The sequence below is a fragment of the Heptranchias perlo genome, chromosome 37 (genome assembly GCF_035084215.1).
Source record: "Heptranchias perlo isolate sHepPer1 chromosome 37, sHepPer1.hap1, whole genome shotgun sequence".
In the NCBI taxonomy this organism is placed as follows: domain Eukaryota; kingdom Metazoa; phylum Chordata; class Chondrichthyes; order Hexanchiformes; family Hexanchidae; genus Heptranchias; species Heptranchias perlo.
The window spans coordinates 11,188,618-11,208,480 of record NC_090361.1 but is presented as its reverse complement, the minus strand read 5'-3'; the positions used below and the strand labels follow the sequence as shown (position 1 = coordinate 11,208,480).

The 19,863-nt window shown below is 41.0% G+C and overlaps 1 protein-coding gene across 5 annotated transcripts in view; it reads right to left on the bottom strand.

Annotated features, from left to right (window-relative positions):
* Positions 1–19,863, bottom strand: part of brd4 (bromodomain containing 4) — a 160,299-nt gene that overhangs the window by 78,439 nt on the left and 61,997 nt on the right. For all 5 annotated transcript variants that reach the window (XM_067973142.1, XM_067973143.1, XM_067973141.1 and 2 more), the window contains 2 exons: positions 6,418–6,555; positions 2,982–3,120 (listed from right to left, as the gene is read on the bottom strand). In XM_067973142.1, the coding sequence (XP_067829243.1) occupies positions 2,982–3,120; positions 6,418–6,555 (277 nt within the window). The remainder of the gene's footprint in view (positions 1–2,981; positions 3,121–6,417; positions 6,556–19,863) is intronic.

Here is a 19,863-nt window from a genome sequence, read left to right as displayed (position 1 = left end):
TCAATTACTTAAGGAAATGCATTCTATAATCCACTCAAACAGACACTGCTTTGAACATGTTTGCCTAATACCTCATTGCCAATCAGGAGGCTTTAGTTTGTTAGATCTCCTTTCTATCTATACCGAATACTAAGGTGGTGGTGGTGGGGGGTGGGGGGGTGGAAGACAGCGAGAGCGAGAAAGAAAACTTTTAGAACCAGAGTTTTACAACAGAATAAATCCACACAATTTTCCAGCAATCATTTTGTAACTAATCAATCTATAATCCAAACTAATAAAGAGGTCTTGCATCACAACATGAAGCTCACTAACCCTGTGTGAAGTACAACAGACTAAAAGTGGACCACAAGAAACCAAAGGGGTCAACAAATCTATGCACGGTGGGCTGCAAATCCCACAAAGACAAGTCTGCCATGCAGCACTTAGATTTTCCAGGAGTTTTTTTTAGGGCTCCAGATATTACTGAGCATTTAACAATCTTCTACCTGAGGCAGATGATGGCTGTCGCAGTAACATTTAACTAAAACCTTGATTCAGCAAATACTACAAATAAGTGGAAAACCAGCATTTATCTTTCAGGTGAGATGCTAAACCAAGGGTCAATTTGCCTGGTCAGGTGGACATAAAAAAAATCCAATGCCACTATTCAAATTAGAACAGTGAGCTCTCCTGGTGCCCGAGCCAACATTTAATCCTCAACCAACACCAATATAGATTAACTAGTCATTTATCTTGTGCTGTTCGTGGGATGCACAAAGCGGCTGCTGCATTTGTTTACAGAAAGAACTGCACTTCAAGTCATTCATTGGTTGCAAGTCATTCATTGGTTGCAAAGTGCTTTGGGATGTCCTGAGGATGTGAAGTATATGTAATATGTTTTTTTTAAAAACACAGCACACAAATTTAGATGATTCCCTATTCATCTGTATGTGAATGCTGAATAAGTATTTTTGAGTGCTTCAGTATATTGTCAACTTCAAATTGGAAAACCTCTCAAAATTGGTCATGGGAAGATTTTTCCATGTTGTCTCAGGAAACCTATTGAGCTTTAACAAACACCGCCACATAAACAAGACTGCAAACATTTATGACGCTTGGAAATACTTTAGCACTCTGCACCCAGTGCAGTGATCCTGTCTGCTGATCAGTTACATCAGTACTGGCAGATCGGATGTAGCAGTAATGTGATCCCACCGTACAGCCATTAGGGAGAGGGTCTTGCATGAGAATGTTTCTGTTCAGTCCATTGAATGGGGCCCAGTGAGGGGAGTTATTTTGCCAATTCTTTACTGACCTAACCAGCAAATTATTTAAGGAACTTCATCCATGGCCAATAGGTATCGAAAACCAGTGAACAAGTAAAAATAAAATCTATTCGATTTCCACATACTGTGAAGCTGCACAAGTTAGAGAAAGCTACTGGTGGGCACTCAGTTGATAAGTAAGATTGTCTGCTGATTTTTAGACTTAAAAAAGGGGTCTGCTCATTCACAGGGTGCTGAAATTTAGTCTTCTACTTTACCTTAAAAGCGAGAATGGGTTCTCTGAGCAGCAAGATGCTGCAGTTTTTTTTGTTTTTGAAATATTGACTTTCTAAATGATTCAAACAAGCTAAAATGGGTTGATTAATGGTCTTCCAGCACTTCACTACATTCAAGGTTTAAGAGTTGCACAGCTGGGGTTTGGGAGGATGAAAAAGATTATACTTCTTGTGATCAATCAACCATGCTGTTTCCCAACTCTAAAGAATCTACACGCAAAGAGATTTTTTGGTTTTCTCAGCCAGGTGACTGACATGCCCAAGAACTCATCACGTTTAACAGACTCCAAACTAAACGACGGAGAAATCCACAAGTAGAGTTTTTGTTTGCCTGATATGGAATGCACACTGCTGTAGGTACACACATCCAAGTCCAGAGAACTAACAGCTTGCATTTGTATGGCGCCTTTAATGAAGTAAAACGTCCCAAGGTGCTTCGCAGGTGTGTTATCAGACAAAATTTGACACCAAGCCACATAAGGAGATATTAGGACAGGTGCTTGGTCAAAGAAGTAGGTTTTAAGGAGGGTCTTAAAGGAGAGGTAGAGGTTTAGGGAAGGAATTCCAGAACTAAGGCATGAGTTAGCAATAGCCACGGGTTAATGACACTCGAGAGTACTCAAGGGTACTGCTAAATGCAAGGGACACCAGTAAGTCTCTCTACTTATCCAATCAGGACCACCCTATTTATTCGGGTCCTGCCTTGCAAGATTAGAGCTCAGCGGGAAGAATCCCAACTCCCACAGTTAGGTTAGCCCCTCCAAATCTCATTAATGAGCCAGGCTGTCTGGATTCATCAAAAGTGCTGTAGAGTGCTATGAACTGCCCAGCCCACATGTTAACACAAAATCTGCCACACAGAGGGTCAACAGATCCTCATCTTGGAGCCACCTTGAACCCAAAAAGACCTTGCTTCTCTCTCCAACCTCAGATTCCCCCCCACCCAGGAGGGCAGTCACTAGTTGGCCGCTCGGCAATTTACAAGCACAGCTTGAGCTGTCACTAGGTGGATAGCAGTTGCCATTAGCTCCTGGCTAGCAGCATAACTCGCCACAAAGTGTAAGAATCCATTGCTCCATTCTTCTGACCACAGCTTGGAAACATAATATACCCGAAGCAGTAGTCTTACCTATTGCAGGTGCAGTGCTCACCAGTTTACAACTCAATGATAGGCACCAAACTCTTTATATATGAGCTAATGTTCTCATACATAATTGCATTCCAGCAGCTGCATTATCAAGTCTCACTATCAGCTACTTGACAGAGGAGTCTATTTCTCATTCTTCGAGTCAGAGGTCAATTGCATCAGCAAAACAGCACCTCATTGCTGAATCAGACATGGGACTGCCTGAAACTTCTAATGAATGCAAAATTTAATATCCCAGTCCCGAATCTACACACAAACATGTACACAAAGCTAAGCTAGAAGGTTAAAACGTACCTGCTTCTTTTCTGCCTCTACCCCGTGATCCTTTGGTAGGCTGTATGGGTATTTCGATCTCTTCTTGTGGCATCTCTGAAATTTTCTGAAGAAAAATCTTTTCCAAAGCTTCTGCCATTAAGACTATGTCATCCCCTTGCTGTTAATGAAAAGGAAAAAAAAATGATAGCAACTATGATTTACCTACAACAGTGAAACAAACAAAAGCACGAGTGATGGATGACCAGTTCTTCATTTTACAGTTGAAAAGAAAACATGATGAATGGAAACTGACTGTACTCACTTGCCCTTTCCCGACAGCCCTGCAAATTTCTTCTATTCAAATATATGTCCAATTCCCTTTTGAAAGTTACTACTGAACCTGCTTCCACCACCATATCCAGCAGTGCATTCCAGATCATCACAACTTGCTCCGTAAAAATGTGTACACTCATTTCCTCCCTGGATTTTTTTTGCCAATTATCTTAAATCTGTGTCCTCTCGTTACCGACCTTCCTGCCAGTGGAAACAGTTCCTTCCAACCTACTCTACCAAAATACTATCATTTTGAACACCTCTATTAAATCCCCCCTTAACCTTCTCTGCTCTAAGAACAATCCCAGCTTCTCACATCTCTCCACATAACTGAAGTCTCTCATCCCTGGTACCATTCCAGTAAATCTCCTCTACACCCACTCCAAGGCCTTGACATCCTTCCTAAAGTGTGGTGCCCAGAACTGGACAATACTTGAGTTGAGGCTTAACCAGTGCTTTATAAAGATTTATCCTAACTTCCTTGCTTTTGTACTTTATGCCTCTATTTATAAAGCCAAGGATTCTGTATAATTTTTTTTTAAAGTCTGATCATTGTTCCTGCACCCCCTTAAAAATTGTACCATTTTATTTATATTGCCTCTCCTCATTCTTCCTTGCAAAATGCATCACTTCACACTTCTCTGCATTAAATTTCATCTGACATGTGTCTGCTGCCCATTTCATCAGTTTGTCTATGTCCTCCTGAAGTCTGCTTCTATCCTCCTCACTGTTTACATTTCCAAGCTTTGTGTCACCTGCAAACTTTGAAATTATGCCCCCTGCACCCAATTCCAGGTCATTGATACATATCAAAAAGAGCAGTGGTCCCAATAAATTTAGCCCTTTTGGGATAGATTTGTTTCTCCCGAACAGGCAATCTCTAAAAACTTCAGAGTTACTGTCCCAGGAGAACTATCCCCAGAGAGGGGACCTTTTCGGTACAGTTCAGGCAATTGTTGGGTTGCCTGAAAAACATGCACACTTGCTTTCATTTTTCATTAGTGGAAGATCACCGTGTAAAATGTGTATAAACAGTTACATATGGATTCGAGTTACACAGTATTAAGAAACCGAGACATTTGAATCTCTGCAGTTTTCCCAGTTGTCAAATTATTTTCGGTTAGATGGCTTAGAAAGTCCATTTAAGAAATAAGGTCCTCCGAGCACCACCCATTATGAATGATATCTAGATTTTCACAATTGAAATAATTTGAGGAATGTGTAGCTTGACCTCTTACACTATTCATCAATCTTCACCCTGGAGCTTCCTGCCTATCGCAGAACCAGATGTCAGAGGCAGAGGGCAGAAAATTTTGCGAGAACTACGAGGCACACTAGCTTTAAAAACCAACTCTCCAAAGCAACCTTATTACTTATAAACTCAACTTTGGACTGTAGCAAGAAAACCCACAACAGTTTAAGGAAAACTTATTCATGCTGCAGAGTTTAAATAAATGGCAAGTGATGTCTGCTGCTGTTGCATTTTTGGTTGCTTTTCCAGCTAGTTCCAGTTTTGCTATGGTCTGTCTCCTCCAGACAACACCCACAGAAAGTTGCTCCCATGGATATTCAGGAGCATGGAACTCGCAGATTAGTTGAAACAGAGCTCTTTTCAACTTTATACTAGTCTCTACAAACCACACATTACTTGAGAATTTTCCTCCACTCTGTCTCCCCAGTCATTCATTATCCAACCAGCAGCATGGTCAACCTCAGCAGATGAATCTGTACTGCCTTCATCATTCAGCTACATTTCTTAGTGGCCCAATCATTTGCTTTCACAATACCCTGTTATAATACACTTCCCACAGGCAGCTGTCACCACGTAAACCACACCTGCAGTCGACCCAATTCTGCTCAATTTATTCATTTCATCCAACTTAACCAACGTATTTTTCTGTACTTGCCTTTCAAATGCTTACTTCAAGGTAACAGCAGGTAAAGCAATGTTAATTCAGTATTGCAGTGCAGAAGTTTAAGTAGGGGCTTATTTAGAATCAGTGAAGTATTTGATAAGATCCACTTGTTTGAGAATTAACCGATGGATATGTAGCACTTCTAAAAAAAAAAATTGCCTTTCTCCCACATTCCGCTGCACATGAAGCACTCGACATACCCGAAGCAAAATAATCTCTGCAAAACTTGAAGCATTTGAACTATGGTTATATTGTATAACGTGATTGCAAACAAAGCCCCAAGTTGCTTCATGGGTCTCTAGGATGCTTGCAACTGCTTGAAGGAATGGTCAGCTTCTTCTATAGCATATTCAGTCTTTGGTCACAACTTTCTCACCAAGCTCAATGAAAGCCCCTACCTGCTGTGAAAGCCAAGAAAAACAATTCATCCACTTGAACAGCAGCACTCCCCACTGGTTTTCAGTCCAATGTATTGGTCCCCTCAGCTCAATTGGTGAAAGATCATAACTGAACTGTCAAAAGACTCAGCTTCTACTTTCAATATTATGGGGCAAAAATTTCTTTCTGCATTTTCCCCAGTATTACATGCTTTTTTGACCTAAAATTTCAGCTTTATCACTAAACACATGTATGGGCTAACAAAGAGAACACAAAATGACAACTTAATCACTAGTCCAATTTAGCACAAAGAAAAGTTTATGTATAGTAAATGAATTGGGGAACATAACTGTCCACATTCTTCTTTCCCAGTTATTTTGGCTTCTAATGCTAAAATCCAGGATAGGTCTTGTAGCAACAGAAGCAGATTTCAATAATTCAGGCAGCTATAGAGGCTTCACGAAACACTTAAAATGTTGCAATACACAGGAAGTGCACTCATCCTGGAGAAGATACTTGTACAGCATAATTCCATATTATGGAGTACATAATCTTGGCAAACTGCACTTCAGGGGTTCCCATTCTATCTAGGCTTACACGTGAAGAATGGCAACTTGGGTGAGGTACCAGAGGGCTGCCTGAGCCAGCAGAATCATACTTCAAAATGAGTTACCAGATTCAGAAAAGTAAGGTGGAGGAACACTCTAGTTTAAATTCACCGCCTTTTGCTTACAATGCGGGTAATTTGTCCCACAGGACTGTCAGCAATATTTTTTCTTTCAAGGAATATCTGTAGAAAATGTTGCTCTCCATCATCTTACCTCACTACAGATACATCATTGTCTTACCTTGTTGTAAATGTAACAGTTGGTAAACATGGTATTGAAGTCCTGAATACATTCTTGGGCATTCAAGTAGTAATTGTTTTCTAAGCGCTTTTTAATTGTTCCCATGTCCATAGGCTGCTTGATGATTTTATAGTAATCCTGAAAAAGATTAGTTGCATTAGTACAGTGGCTTGCTTGCAAAGTTAAAAAGATAATCCTACAGTGAAAATCCCAACTAGCCACCTTGCAGCACAAACTGATTGACCAGTTTATTATGGGTGTTACCCTCAGTCAGTTGAAGAATGGAAGTTTTTTTTTAAAAAAACTGTACAAGCTGGCAACAAGAGTTGGTGCAGTCACTTTGGAAACTCACTCCGTAGCACCATCTACATAAGAGTGCCTACAACATCATCGTTACAGGCAACCGCATACAGAATTTCCGTACTAAATGTTTACATAGGCAATTTCAATGTTGAATGTTAAAACTGTGACTGAAGTTAGGTAGGAAGTGTGTGCATACAAGATTATATTCTGTCCCCCTCAACCTATAGACACTGTATCAAGTCCAACAGAAATCTGATGATCCTGCAGACCCCGCGGATCACAACTCCAAAGCCCATGAGTAAAACATGGTTTAGATGATAGTGGCAAAAATAAGAATGCCTATCTCTAGTTTTATGTTGTGCCAAATAGCAGAGTTAAAATTAGCTTGCTACAACATGGGTGGCAGGCTGCGGAAAATTAGAAACATTGAAAATAGGAGGAGTAGGCCATTCGGCCCTTCGAGCCTGCTCCGCCATTCAATATCACGGCTAATCCTCGATCTCAGTACCATATTCCCACTCTCATAGCCCTTGATGCCTTTTGTGTCTCGAAATCTATCTAGCTCCTTCTTAAATATATTCAGTGACTTGGCCTTCACAGCCTTCTGCGGTAGAGAATTCCACAGGTTCACCACCCTCTGAGTGAAGAAATTTCTCCTCATCTCAGTCCTAAATGTCCTACCCCGTATCCTGAGAAATTCCTTTTCAACAGTACTCAGTTAAGATAAAAAGGTGCTTTAAAGGCAGGCAAGTAGGTTTAAAATGTTGATGAACACAGTTCACAGTTTTGATTAAAACAGATTATGCTTATGGTTGTACAAGAAGTGTGTCTTGGGAGGATTCACAGAGGATCACGATGTGAAGATGTAAGATTTTGTTTGGTTGTCTACTTCAAAAGAAGTGGCTTCAAATCCATGAAGTTCCCTTCGATGAATATCACAGCTCTGGCTGCTAGTCTTTAGTTCTGGCAAGCACTGGGCTCAGTAGGCACTGGAAGCTCATATTATATGTGCAGCATCTCATCCTAAAACAAATGTTTCAAGGCTGCAGATCATGTAAGGAAAGAGAAGGCTTAGCTGATTCATTCAAAGGCAGTTACATTCCGATAAATGAATAAAAGCAGCTTTCTTTTAAAAAAAAAAGCTATGCCTTGTGGTCTTATCCATCTCTCTTGTGTAAGCATTGTGCTTAGCATTTTGCCCAGTTCTTTTTGCTTCTGTGGATCAGTTACTTATAAATAGACAAAGCTCTGGGAATAAGTTGCCAGGGCTTTGAATATTTAAATGTTTGTGTCACTGCTAGTTTTTAAACTTTTGAAATTCTCTCTTTGTTCCCTTAGGTTAAGATCTTCTTGAATAGTCATGTTCAAACACTAGGAAGTCTGGAAAACTGGGGAACAGTTTTCCTCATTGAATTTGGGCCCAGCAATCGCCTAAGTCTCAAACTTATTTCTGTACTTGGCTCTAAGGTTGTTTAGTTGGGAAGTACTGCAGTAATAGAAATATTTGCAGGGAATAAAGCACAGGAGCACTTTGTGCATATTTTAAAATTAACATGCTTCTAGCGTTTCTACGAAACATCCACAGCATCAATCCTCACTATACATCCAGGAATGTTTAAGTCTTGCAAGCAGGTTTGTTACGTCAATGCATGTGAAAAGGACTACACTGTACTTAGAACACTCAATTCGAACAATGAAGTCCATAGAACAGAAAACTGCACTGCTGCTGTTACACTTCTTACTTGCAAGATGGATCTTCAAATTCATGAGTAAAATAAACCTCTGATGTGTCATGAATGGTGTTGAAAACAACCTAGGAAAGAGTCTTGTAGACTTGATGCTTAACATGTTCAACCAATGCAGAGTAAACAAAGACAACAGAATGTTGAACTACATAGCCGAAACATTAGAACATGTTTTGAAGGGCCAGCAACTGAAACATTAACTTACCTGTTCACTCCACAGATGCTGACTGCTCTCCGTTTTCCTAGCATTTTCTGTTTGTTACAGTAGATTACAAGTCAGAGGAAGTCAGAATAAAACTGTATTGCATTCCTGTCACTAAGACATGAAGATGACATTCAAGCGTTGGAGGCACAAGACTGATTCCCAGTTTAAGACATCTGAATTTTCTGAATGTACTTGTGAAGCGTTTTGGGAAATTTATCGATGTTAAAGACGATACAGAAGGGTGCGCTTTTCAGCCTTGAAAGGAGGCAACTGAGGGGTGATATTAGAGATATAAAAGAATGTGAACAGTGTAGAAAAGGTAAATCCAGAAAATTACTTCAATTAAATTGCAAGGTCATGGTATCACATATTCAAACTAGTAAAAAGAAAATTTAGGACTGCTATTAGGACATTTTTCTTGAGACTGCTCAACATATGGAACGGACTTCTGAATAATGTGTAGTGGAGGAGAAAACCCTAGAATCATTTAAGAACTAATTACATGCTGCAATGGGTGCTTATGTCTTGATGATTAGAAATGGAAACAGGAGTACTCTGACCAGAACACAAAACATTTTGCTCATCATTTCCTCCAATTTCTATTCTACTGTAATGAACAGAAAATGCTGGAAAGACACAGATCCGGCAGAATCTGTGGAGTGAACTGACAAGGGTGCAGAGCCTTCTTCAAATCTTGTGTTCTGGATGGATAAACTAAGATGGGCCAAAAGGCCTTCCCCATCTGTCATTGTGATCAATACCCACATAGCATCTTAATAATACACCAGTGTCAGATATAATCCCACTTTAGCAAGGTGTGCAATTGAATTCAATAAATCTGATAATTTGTGGGCTAGCATCAGAAAAATTCCAAGGAAGCCAAAAGAAAACCCAAAATTGTTCACTAATGCTCTGCAAGGAAGGGAGCCTGGTCTGCCTGTATGTCACTCCAGTCCCATACTATGGGGTTGACTCTTTATGCCCTCTGAAGTGGACTAGCAAGCCACTCAGTTGAAAACAACAACTACAAAGTTCAAAAATAAGGGAAAAAATTGGACCAACTGATCAACAACCCAGTACCAAAACAAGATTTGGGCAATCTCAGTCCAGTCAACCGAGCAAAATTCTCCTCACTAACATCTGGGAACTGGTGCCAAAGTTAGAAGACCTGTCCCTCAGACTAGTCAAGCAACAGGCTGACATAGCTGTGCTCAGTCATATCTATCATCCAACATCCCAGACTTTTCCATCATCATCCCATGCTACATCCTGTTCATAAGAACATAAGAAATAGGAGCAGGAGCAGGAGTAGGCCAATCGGCCCCTCGAGCCTGTTCCGCCATTCAATAAGATCATGGCTGATCTGATCCTAACCTCAAATCTAAATTCATGTCCAATTTCCTGCCCGCTCCCCGTAACCCCTAATTCCCTTTACTTCTAGGAAACTGTCTATTTCTGTTTTAAATTTATTTAATGATGTAGCTTCCACAGCTTCCTGGGGCAGCAAATTCCACAGACAATATACCCACCTGAGGTGGGAGAACAGTGGTACATAGTTAGATGGGCATGGCCCAGCAGTCTTCAACATTGACTCCAGACCCTATGAAATCTCAGGGTTTCAAGTCAGACAAGATCAAGGAAACCTCCTGTTCCACCTACTATTCCCCTTAACGGACAAGTCATCATTCTGCCATGTTGATAGGAAGAGGCTCCAAGGGGAGCAATGGTACAGAATGCACTCTGGGTGGGGGACTTCAATGTCCATGAGTGGCTTGCTCATACCACCAATTGCTGAACTTGCTAAGTGACCACACAGCCACTGCGAAGACCAAGTCCCGTCTTTACACTGAGGATACCCTCAGTCATGTCATGTAGCACTGCCACCATGCAAAGTAGGTCAGACTAAAGACAGATCTAACAGCCTAAAACTGGGCATCCATGAGGCACTGTGAGCCAGCAGAATTGTATACCACCATAATCTGTAACCAGGCTCATCTCTCACTCCTCCGTTACCATCAAGCTAGGAGACAAACCCTGGTTTAATGGGAAGTGCAGAAGGGTACGCCAGAAGCAGCACAGGGCATACCTGAGAATGAGCTACCAACCAAGTGGAGCTACTACACAGGACTACATACACACTAAACACCAAAAGCAGTAGGCTATAGACAAAGCTAAGCAGTCCCAGAACCAGATCGGAGCAAAAGCTCTGCAGCCTTACCATTGAGAATGGTGGTGGACAACCAGACAACTATCAAGAGGAAACTGCTCTGTGAACATCCCTATCCTTAACCATGATGAAACCTAGCATGTGAAGGCAAGAGACAATACTGAAGTGCTTGCAAGCTTCTTCCGCCACGATTCTTAGTAGACGATTCTTCTCGGATCCAAGATCCACCACATCATAGATGTCAGTGTCCAGCCAATTCACTGTGTGTTACAAGAGGCACTGAGTGCCCGGATCACAACAAAGGCAATGGACCCTAACAATACCCCAGATGTAGTACTGAAGACCTGAGCTCTAAAGCTAGCCAATGCTCTAGCCAAGCTGGTCTAGTATGGCTTCCTTAGCCCTACAACCATCTAAGAACTCTGCGTTCCTCTAACTCTGGACTTTTTTGCATTCCAAAATCCCTTCATCCCATGCTGTCTAGGCATTAACCTCTGGAATTCCCACCCTAAACCTCTTCATATATCCACATCCCTTTCCTCCTTAAAACCCACCTCTTTGGCCAAGCTTTCAGTCACATCCTAATATCTCCTTCTTTGGCTCAGTGTCATTTTTTTTTCTGATTACACTTCTGTGAATTATCTTGGGGCACTGACCTACATTAAAAGTGCAAATTATTGTTGTTCGCTACAACACTGGCGTCTACCTGATAATGACAAGGTGTGTCTATAAAACAAGATAAATCTAACTCGATCAATGTCCACCCTATCAGCATTCTTCCCTTCATCAGTAAATGATGGAACAAGTTAATTGTGCCATCAAGCAGCACCTGCTCACCGACCCTCAATTTGGGTGCCGTCAGAACCACTCAGCTCCAGGCCTCATCACAGCCTTGATCCAGAAATGGGCCGAAGAACTAAATGCCAGAGAGAAGTGAAAGGAGCTGCCATCAATATTAAGGCAGCATTCAACTGACTATGGCACCAAGGAACTCTGGCTCAACCAACATCGATGAGAGTCACATCCAACACAAAGAATGATGGTCGGGGTCATCAGAGGACAATCTCTGTAGTCCCAGGACATTGCTGCAGGAGTTTCTCAAGAAAGCATCCTTGGATCAACCATCTTCACCTGCTTCATCTCCGATCTTCCCTCCATCATGAGTTCAGGAATAGGGCCATTCGTTGATGATTCAACAGCATTTTTAACTATATTCACAGTTCCTCTGATAATGACGCAGCATGTGCCAGCCTACAGATGGACCTGAATAACATTAGGCTTAGACTCAAGTGTCAGGTAATATTAATGCCACATTAAATACCAAGTATTACCATCTCAAACTAGAGAAAGCCCAGGTTTTCCCTCCTGACTTTGAATGGCACAACCATGGCCAAGTTTCTTACCATGAACATCTTTGGGTGGGTGGGTGGGTGGGTGGGTGGGGGTGGGGGGGGATGTGGGTTGTGGTGGTGGAGCAATTAAGGAGGTCACCATTCACCTCTTAAATGGCCCAGCCATTTGAACAGCTTGGCTACAAGAGCAGGGCAGAGGCTAGGTAAGTACCTTACCTCCTGACCCTGCAATGCCACTCCACCATCTACAAGGCTCATGTTCGAAGTGTGATGGAATACTCACCATGTGCCTGGATGGGTGCAGCTCCAACATTCAGTACAAAGTAGTTTGCTTGATCAACATCCCTGCCACTGGACTCAATATCAGCCCCCTCCATCAACAGTGTACTATAGGAAGCTCTACAGCAACTTAACAAGGTTACTTCAACAGCACCTCCCTCTCCTGGCAACTCTACCACTAAGAACAAGAGCAGCAATGTCATACGAACGCCATAACTGAGTCACACACCATCCAGACTTGGACACAATCAACATTCTTCAACGTGACAATCAATATCCAGGAATTCCTTACCAAACAACATTGTGGAAGCACCATCACCTCAAGGACTGCAGCGGTTCAAGGAGATAGCCAACCACCTGCTCAGCACAATTAGTGACGGGCAATATAAGCAGCCTTGCCAGCCTCACCAAGATCCCATGAACAAAAAGTATCTCCTACATGGCTGTCAGTAAGTGCACTGTCCAGTATGAAACTAAGCTATACAATGCTGACGTGCAAGTTGTATCTCGACATTGGGTTCAGTACTGTACCCTAGCACCTTCAGGAGAGGGGGGGGGAATGAAATGGGAGGTGGAAAAATTTTATGAAAAAATAAAGCACCACCTATGGTCTCACTAAAACCTGCCACATGGCCTCTGTTATAAAATTGGTTGGCTACTGTGTACACTGGCCATCAGATTTTCTCATATGCTCTGACCTGACAGAACAACTTTGCTCAGTTTTCACAGACAATTCTCACATCGTTTTATAATGCATTTAGTCATGGAGTCAACTATTTATATTCTTGCTTAGACAAAATACACAAGACGACTTTAGGAAGGATCAAACGGGAAGGAAAATACAATCTGGCAATTTTTTGCAGTGTACCCCTATTAACTAATTCACTTAATTTGAACAATCTCAATTCAAATTTTTTTAAGCACTGATGCGTTATGTTATTTGCATTGCTCCAGAGACTTCAGCACGTAATCCAGATTGACACTTGAATCTGAGGGAGTACTGCATTGTCAAGGGTGCCGTCTTTTGGATGAGATGTTAAACAGAGGCCCCGAGTGCCCTCTCGAATGGGCATAAAAGATCCCATGGCACTATTCAAAGAGGAGCTGAGGAGTTCTCCCGGTGGCCTAGTCTACATTTATCCCTCAATCACCACCACCAAAAACAGATTGATTGCTCAGTCATCTCACTGCTGTTTGTAGGACCTGTGCAAGTTGGCTGCTGTGTTTGCCTACAAAACAAGTGATTACACGTCAAAAATAATTTATTAGCTGTAAAGCACCTTGGAACCTCTCCTGAAAATGTGAAAGGTGCTATATTCTTCCTTTTCTTTGCTTAATTCAAATTACCAGAGAACTCAATTCTTTGAGTTTTAAAAAAAGGACTTTGAAGTATCAGGATTAAGACAGGATAAAAAATTCAGACCTGAAATTTTAATTTGCCTCAATATATTATAAATATTGTCAAAAGATTCAGGACTATTGGAGGAGTATAATTCATCCAAATTAATAAAAGTCCGTAAAAAATCAGTTCATTCCACTAAAAGTCAAAGTTGTACAAGACTACTGAATTTAAGATCATTTTAAATTAAACATGCCGCAGCCAGTTCACCTACTTGGCTTTTCTTCTGACAGCGGCAATGCACCTTAGCGTGTTTCGTAAGACTTGGCAAAATAGTTCAGTTTACTTGATTTAGGTCAGTGATCCAAACAGACTTCAAACTGCCCAGTGTTTGCACTCATCCCTGAAGCTGGGCCTGTGTTGGAAAGTATCCAACTGTCATACAAGCAATGCTGAGAACATAAATAGTGAGTTGGACAGCTTGAGAGCCTGTCTGAAATCCAGTAACTCTTTTGAAGTGGCATCTGAAAGTGGAAGGATTAAGTCTGAACTAATCTCATAACTTAAAGTGCTGATTGTGAATCTGAATTCTCACAACCAGTACCTTCTGAACTCATTCTAAATTACAATACACAGGAGATTCCAACAGTGGAGCTGAATTCTATCCTCTTACTAATATTCACTTTTTACAGGAGTCCACAAAGCTGATGTCTTTCTCTCCTCTGCCACTATTTGCAACGATCAGTAGATGATAGTGGTGTTGGCTGACATCCAATTATCCTATCCCATATTATATCTGCACTACTGAACATCCAATTGTAAATAGTTCTCTTTCAAAGCCTGCAGCTCGACATTGCATCAGTGAAGATACTGTTTTGCTGGTTGTACTGTCCAGCTCATAAGCATTTTACTTGAAATAGTCACAGCAAAGTTAATGCCATTGTGTGGTTTATTTCCGAGGACAAGACAGTACCCCTCCCCTGTTAGAAATGACAAAGTCTCCTGTTGTACTACCAGGTCAAATGTTTGAAACTTTGTAGGAATCTTAAATGAAATTAGTCAATGCAAAGAACAATTCATATTTTTGCTTGATCAGTTAGAATTGAACTATCAGCCGGGCAGATGCTCATTTCAAATCACTGAAATTAACACTTTTTTTCTCCACAAAACTACCCTATTTCTGAAATTAACAAAATGAAACTCTTCGAATAATAAAGAACCAAAAATGCTTTGTGTAGAAACAGGTGATTTCTTGAAAATATTTGCTCTAAATATACTGTAAGGGAAATTCACTGCGAACCAGTTATCCCCTATGCAATCCTTTTTACTCCCTGTATTAGTTATAAATTTTTCTTCCAAAAGACACATTTTTAGCACTCCAGACTATTACCATTTTCATCTGCAAGCCTTTTACTTTTCTACCTCAATATGCAAGAACATGTCGAACTTGAACTCACTTCAACTCTCAAGTGCTACAGGGACATTTTAAAGAAAATGCACGCAGGGATTTCTACGCTCACAAACTATTTGCAAAGAAATTAAATGAAGCAGTTGAGCAGTGAAAGTTTTGTCACGTCCGCAACAGCAACTTGATGGCACATCTTAATCTAGTAGTGCTACAATTAGCAAAAGTAGATGGATTCTACAAAAGAAATGATCTAAACAATAGAGTCCAGATCATCTCTAGTGGTGTCTGGCTTTGTGCTGCTATGGCTTTAATTCAGAGTAAACTAAATTTGCCTCTAAAAGGAAAAGAATCAGGAAACTGCAATTCGCCCCAACAGATGTTAGCTTTACAAGGTGCTACTGGAGTGAATACGGTTTCTCTAGATTATGGTGTATTCTAAGAATCATTTTACACAGCAACTTGAATTCCAGGCTTTTTAATATCAATTGAAACAGCTGGACAGAAACGTGCAGTCCCTCATTATAATGCCAGATATGGTTCCATAATATTTAACATAACCAGCCCCCAGGTACAGTCCTTCCTGTTGATACTGTAAATTAGCCAGAACTACAAACAGACCATAATGCTAAACAGAAGAATTTTAAGAACACATTGCTTTAATACTAGTGTGCTTTAATACTAGTACTTTCAGCCAGTGTTAATTTGACTCAGTTGGTAGCACTCTCAAATCAGAAGATCATGGGTTCAGGCCCCACTTCAGGACTTGAGCATAATCTAGGCTGACACTTCACTGCAATACTGAGGCCGTGCTGCATTGTCAGAGGTGATGCCTTTTGGATGAGACACAGGCCCAGCTCTCTTGTTCAGGAGGATACAAAATAATCCACAGCAGTATTCTAAGAGAAACAGAGATGTTGAATGTTCTGGCCAACATTTATCCACACCACCACCCCCCCCCCCCCCCACCCCACACTACCAAAACTAGTTAACCGGTCATTTATCTCATTTGTTGTTTGTGTGGCCTTGCTGTGCAAAAATTGGCTGTCAAGCTTCCCTGTGTGACAATAATGATTATACTTCAAAAGTAATTAATTGGCTGTGAAGCACTCCAGAATGTCCTAAGACATTATATAAATAGAAGTTCTTCCAGCACAGGCAGTCTCCTGCTGTGCTGCATCATTCTATGATTCCAATGGTATTTTTTGTTCAAATCAAAACTAGTATATTTTATGCAAAACTGCAACCCTGGATTGTAAAAAAAAAATAGGTAAAAGCACATGAAAATATTGAGCAGCAGATAACATTGCAAATAGATAACCTGTTTAAATACAGGAGGATTATACCAGAACTGTGAGGATATATTTATCAGGAAAGACTAAACAGGCTGGGGCTCTCTTTAGAAAAGAGAAGGCTGAAGGGAGACCTGATCGAGGTCTTTAAAAGATAATGAAAGGGTTTGAAAGGGTAGATGTAGAGAAAATGTTTCCACTTGTGGGGGAATCTAAAACCAGGGATCATAAATATAAGCTAGTCATTAATAAATCCAATAGGGAATTCAGAAGAAACTTCTTTACCCAAAGATTGGTAAGAATGTGGAACTCGCTCCCATAAGGAGTAGTAGAGGCAAATAGCATAAATGCATTTAAGGGGAAGCTAGATAAGCACATGAAGGAGAAAGGATAAGAAGAGTATGCTGATAGGGGTAGATGAAGTAGGAGGCTTGTGTTGAGCATAAACACTGGCGTTGACCAGTTGGGCCTAAAGGCCTGTTTCTATGGTGAAGACTCGATGTAATACCTGAGCAGCAGACTACCAGAATGTGTTACAGGATATAATGCTATTATAAAACAGCATATCCTGCAACTTACTATGAGCAGCTCCAAAGATTAGTATCTGTTTCCTGATGTCATAGTTTAGTTACACTTAATGATATTTGGCAATGTACAATAACATCTGATCAAACCTGCTATTACTGTTAATAGGTAACATGGACACCGACAATCCAGTCCTCCCACCACTCCTGGCATAAGTTGCCCAGGTCCACTGGCCATTCTCTCTCTCCCAGGCCTTCAGGTAAGTTTTACTTGGCTGCTGTTCGCACTTCCAATACTTCCTGAGCCTGCTGCTTTCCTCCGCCAGTCCCACAGTTTCTACTCCCTCTGTCTAATCTTCTCTGCTTCAGCCACCAAAGCCATGACCTCCCAACCTCAACCTCTAATAGTGTGCCATGGCCTGTACTCTTCGCTCATCTGATTAATCCGTCACCACCATTGCTGACACTATCAAACCTGCAGCCTCCCAACCCTGCTCAGTATTATTAGCAACCTTAAATACACAACTGTCAGTACAGCGTCTCCCGTGCAGCAAGACTAAAGGAACAGCACCGCTCTACTTAAAAAGAGGACTGAATAAAAGTGCGATTGAAGAACACACATGTACAGCCAGCTCGGAAAAGAAACATTCAAACACCAGGCACAGGAGGCGAGCGCAAGCCTCAGCCCGCTGACAACCGTGCGACTAGAGTTGGCCGATGGAACAAAATGAGACTAAGAGACCAATGGTGACATGAAGAATGGGCCAGAGGTGAACAAGGAGGCTTGAAAAATGTTGAAAATAAGGCCTTTATAAGTTGCATTTATACAAGCGCCTTTAACATAGTAAAATGGCCGACGGTACTTCCCATGAGCGTAATCAGACAAATATTGACACTGAGCCAAAGGAGGAGACATTAGGAGAGGTGACCAAAAGCTAGGTTAGTGGTAGATTTTAAGAAATGTCTTCAATGAGACAGAGAGAGAGATGAATGAACACCCAGGAGTTGACAAACAGCATTTCACAGGAACAAAATGTGAAATGTTTAGGAAGTACACATTACACACAAAGCTTTTAATTATATATTTGACAGAAGGTAACTTTGTGTTGCATCCATGACTTTCTTGGGTAGCAAACCTACGCCCTTTAAAGCATAGAGCCAAATAAATCTATCTAGTTATAGAAGCCTTTATGGCTTGCATCACACAGTAACACCAATGACAAATTAAGAAAACCTGGTAGCTTATAATTTGCATTTTTATTCTTAGAATATTGGCGATGCTGGAAGGGTAGTATTTAATGCCCATCCCCAGTTGCCCCGAGGTGGAAAAGTGTTGCCAATATTTATATTTGTAAACAATTTTACAACACCAAGTTATAGTCCAGCAATTTTATTTTATGACAATATTTATATGTTCAGGTTATGTTTGAGTCTGTCAACAGCACCAACATCTTAGACCAGGTATTTCACACTTGTGCCTAGATTGCACACACCATTAACTCTTGGGTCTCACTGCTAGCTTCTGTATTTGGAAAAAGGTGTTTGTTCCCACCAGCTGGAAACTTTGATTCTAAAATTTCATCCTTGGAAATTCTTCTACCCCTCCCCTGCCAAATTGCAGGCAAGCTGTTCCCAGCTTTTTCCCCCAATGTGGCTTATGCTAGCAACTGGGTATAGCACAAAATAATTCATGCACAATCTCTCTCACTTGCTTTGCATTTCAAAGTACCGTATTTGAGCTCATGAGCGTAGCACATGGTGAATCACAAGCTGAGCTTGAACCATATCAACACACTGCAGCATATGCCACCCATCCCAGAAAATCACCACCTATCTTAACTCAGTCATGTGACTTTAAAAATGTCTCTAATAGGTGAATAAACATTTCTGTGGGTTCCCACAATGGATTAACGTTTACACAGTTAGATAAGTTTAGATCAGGAATTAAGAAATTTCCTTTGTATAGCACTTTTCATATCCTCAGGCTATTGAATTACTTTTGAAGTGAAGACACTATTGTTATTCAGGCAAACGTGGCAGTCAATCTGTACACAAGGTCTCACAAATAGCGATGAGATAGATAGCCAATTAACATTTTGACGGCTTGATCAAAGGGTCACTGGGAAAACTCTGTTGCTGTTCTTCGAATAGTGCTATGAGATCTTTTACATCTAACCGAACAGGTTAAACTTGGTTTAACATCTCAACTGAAGACAGCATCTCTAACAATGCAACATTCCCTCAGTACCGCATCGAAGAGTTAGCGCAAGTCCTGGAGTGAGGCGTGAACCCATGACCCTTATGGCAGTAGGTTTAATCCCAGTCTGTATTGACTTAACTAGTCTCAATTAGAGTAGTGGGACCAGTATAATTAGCCACAGCAATCCCTGGTTAAAAGGGGTGTTAAATATAGCACACGGTGTCAATATTTGCTCACAATTCTGTGGCCGCTGCGGAATGTGGATATCACGTGAAGATAGGATTAGATACACCTGTGATATCCTCCCCCCCATAGATGCGTTGTCTAGCCACCAAAGCGCACACATGATAAATGGCTAGTTGGGTGAGGTATCAAAATGTAGCCATAGTATTATACCTCAGCAAATCACTCATTGACCCAAAGAATGGCCATCTCCGCAAGAACATTCATCAAGGCCAGTTTAGCTCTATTTCTTAAAAGAAAAAATAACTTTTTTTTTAAAAATTGTAATTTCATCCTCTCTAGGTAAGTTCAGACTAATCCAGAAGGCATATCTCTGCTGGTGTCAATCTTGAGACAACTGCAATGAGATGTGTAAAAGTCACCTGGGAAAACTCTTCTCTCCTTATAGTGAA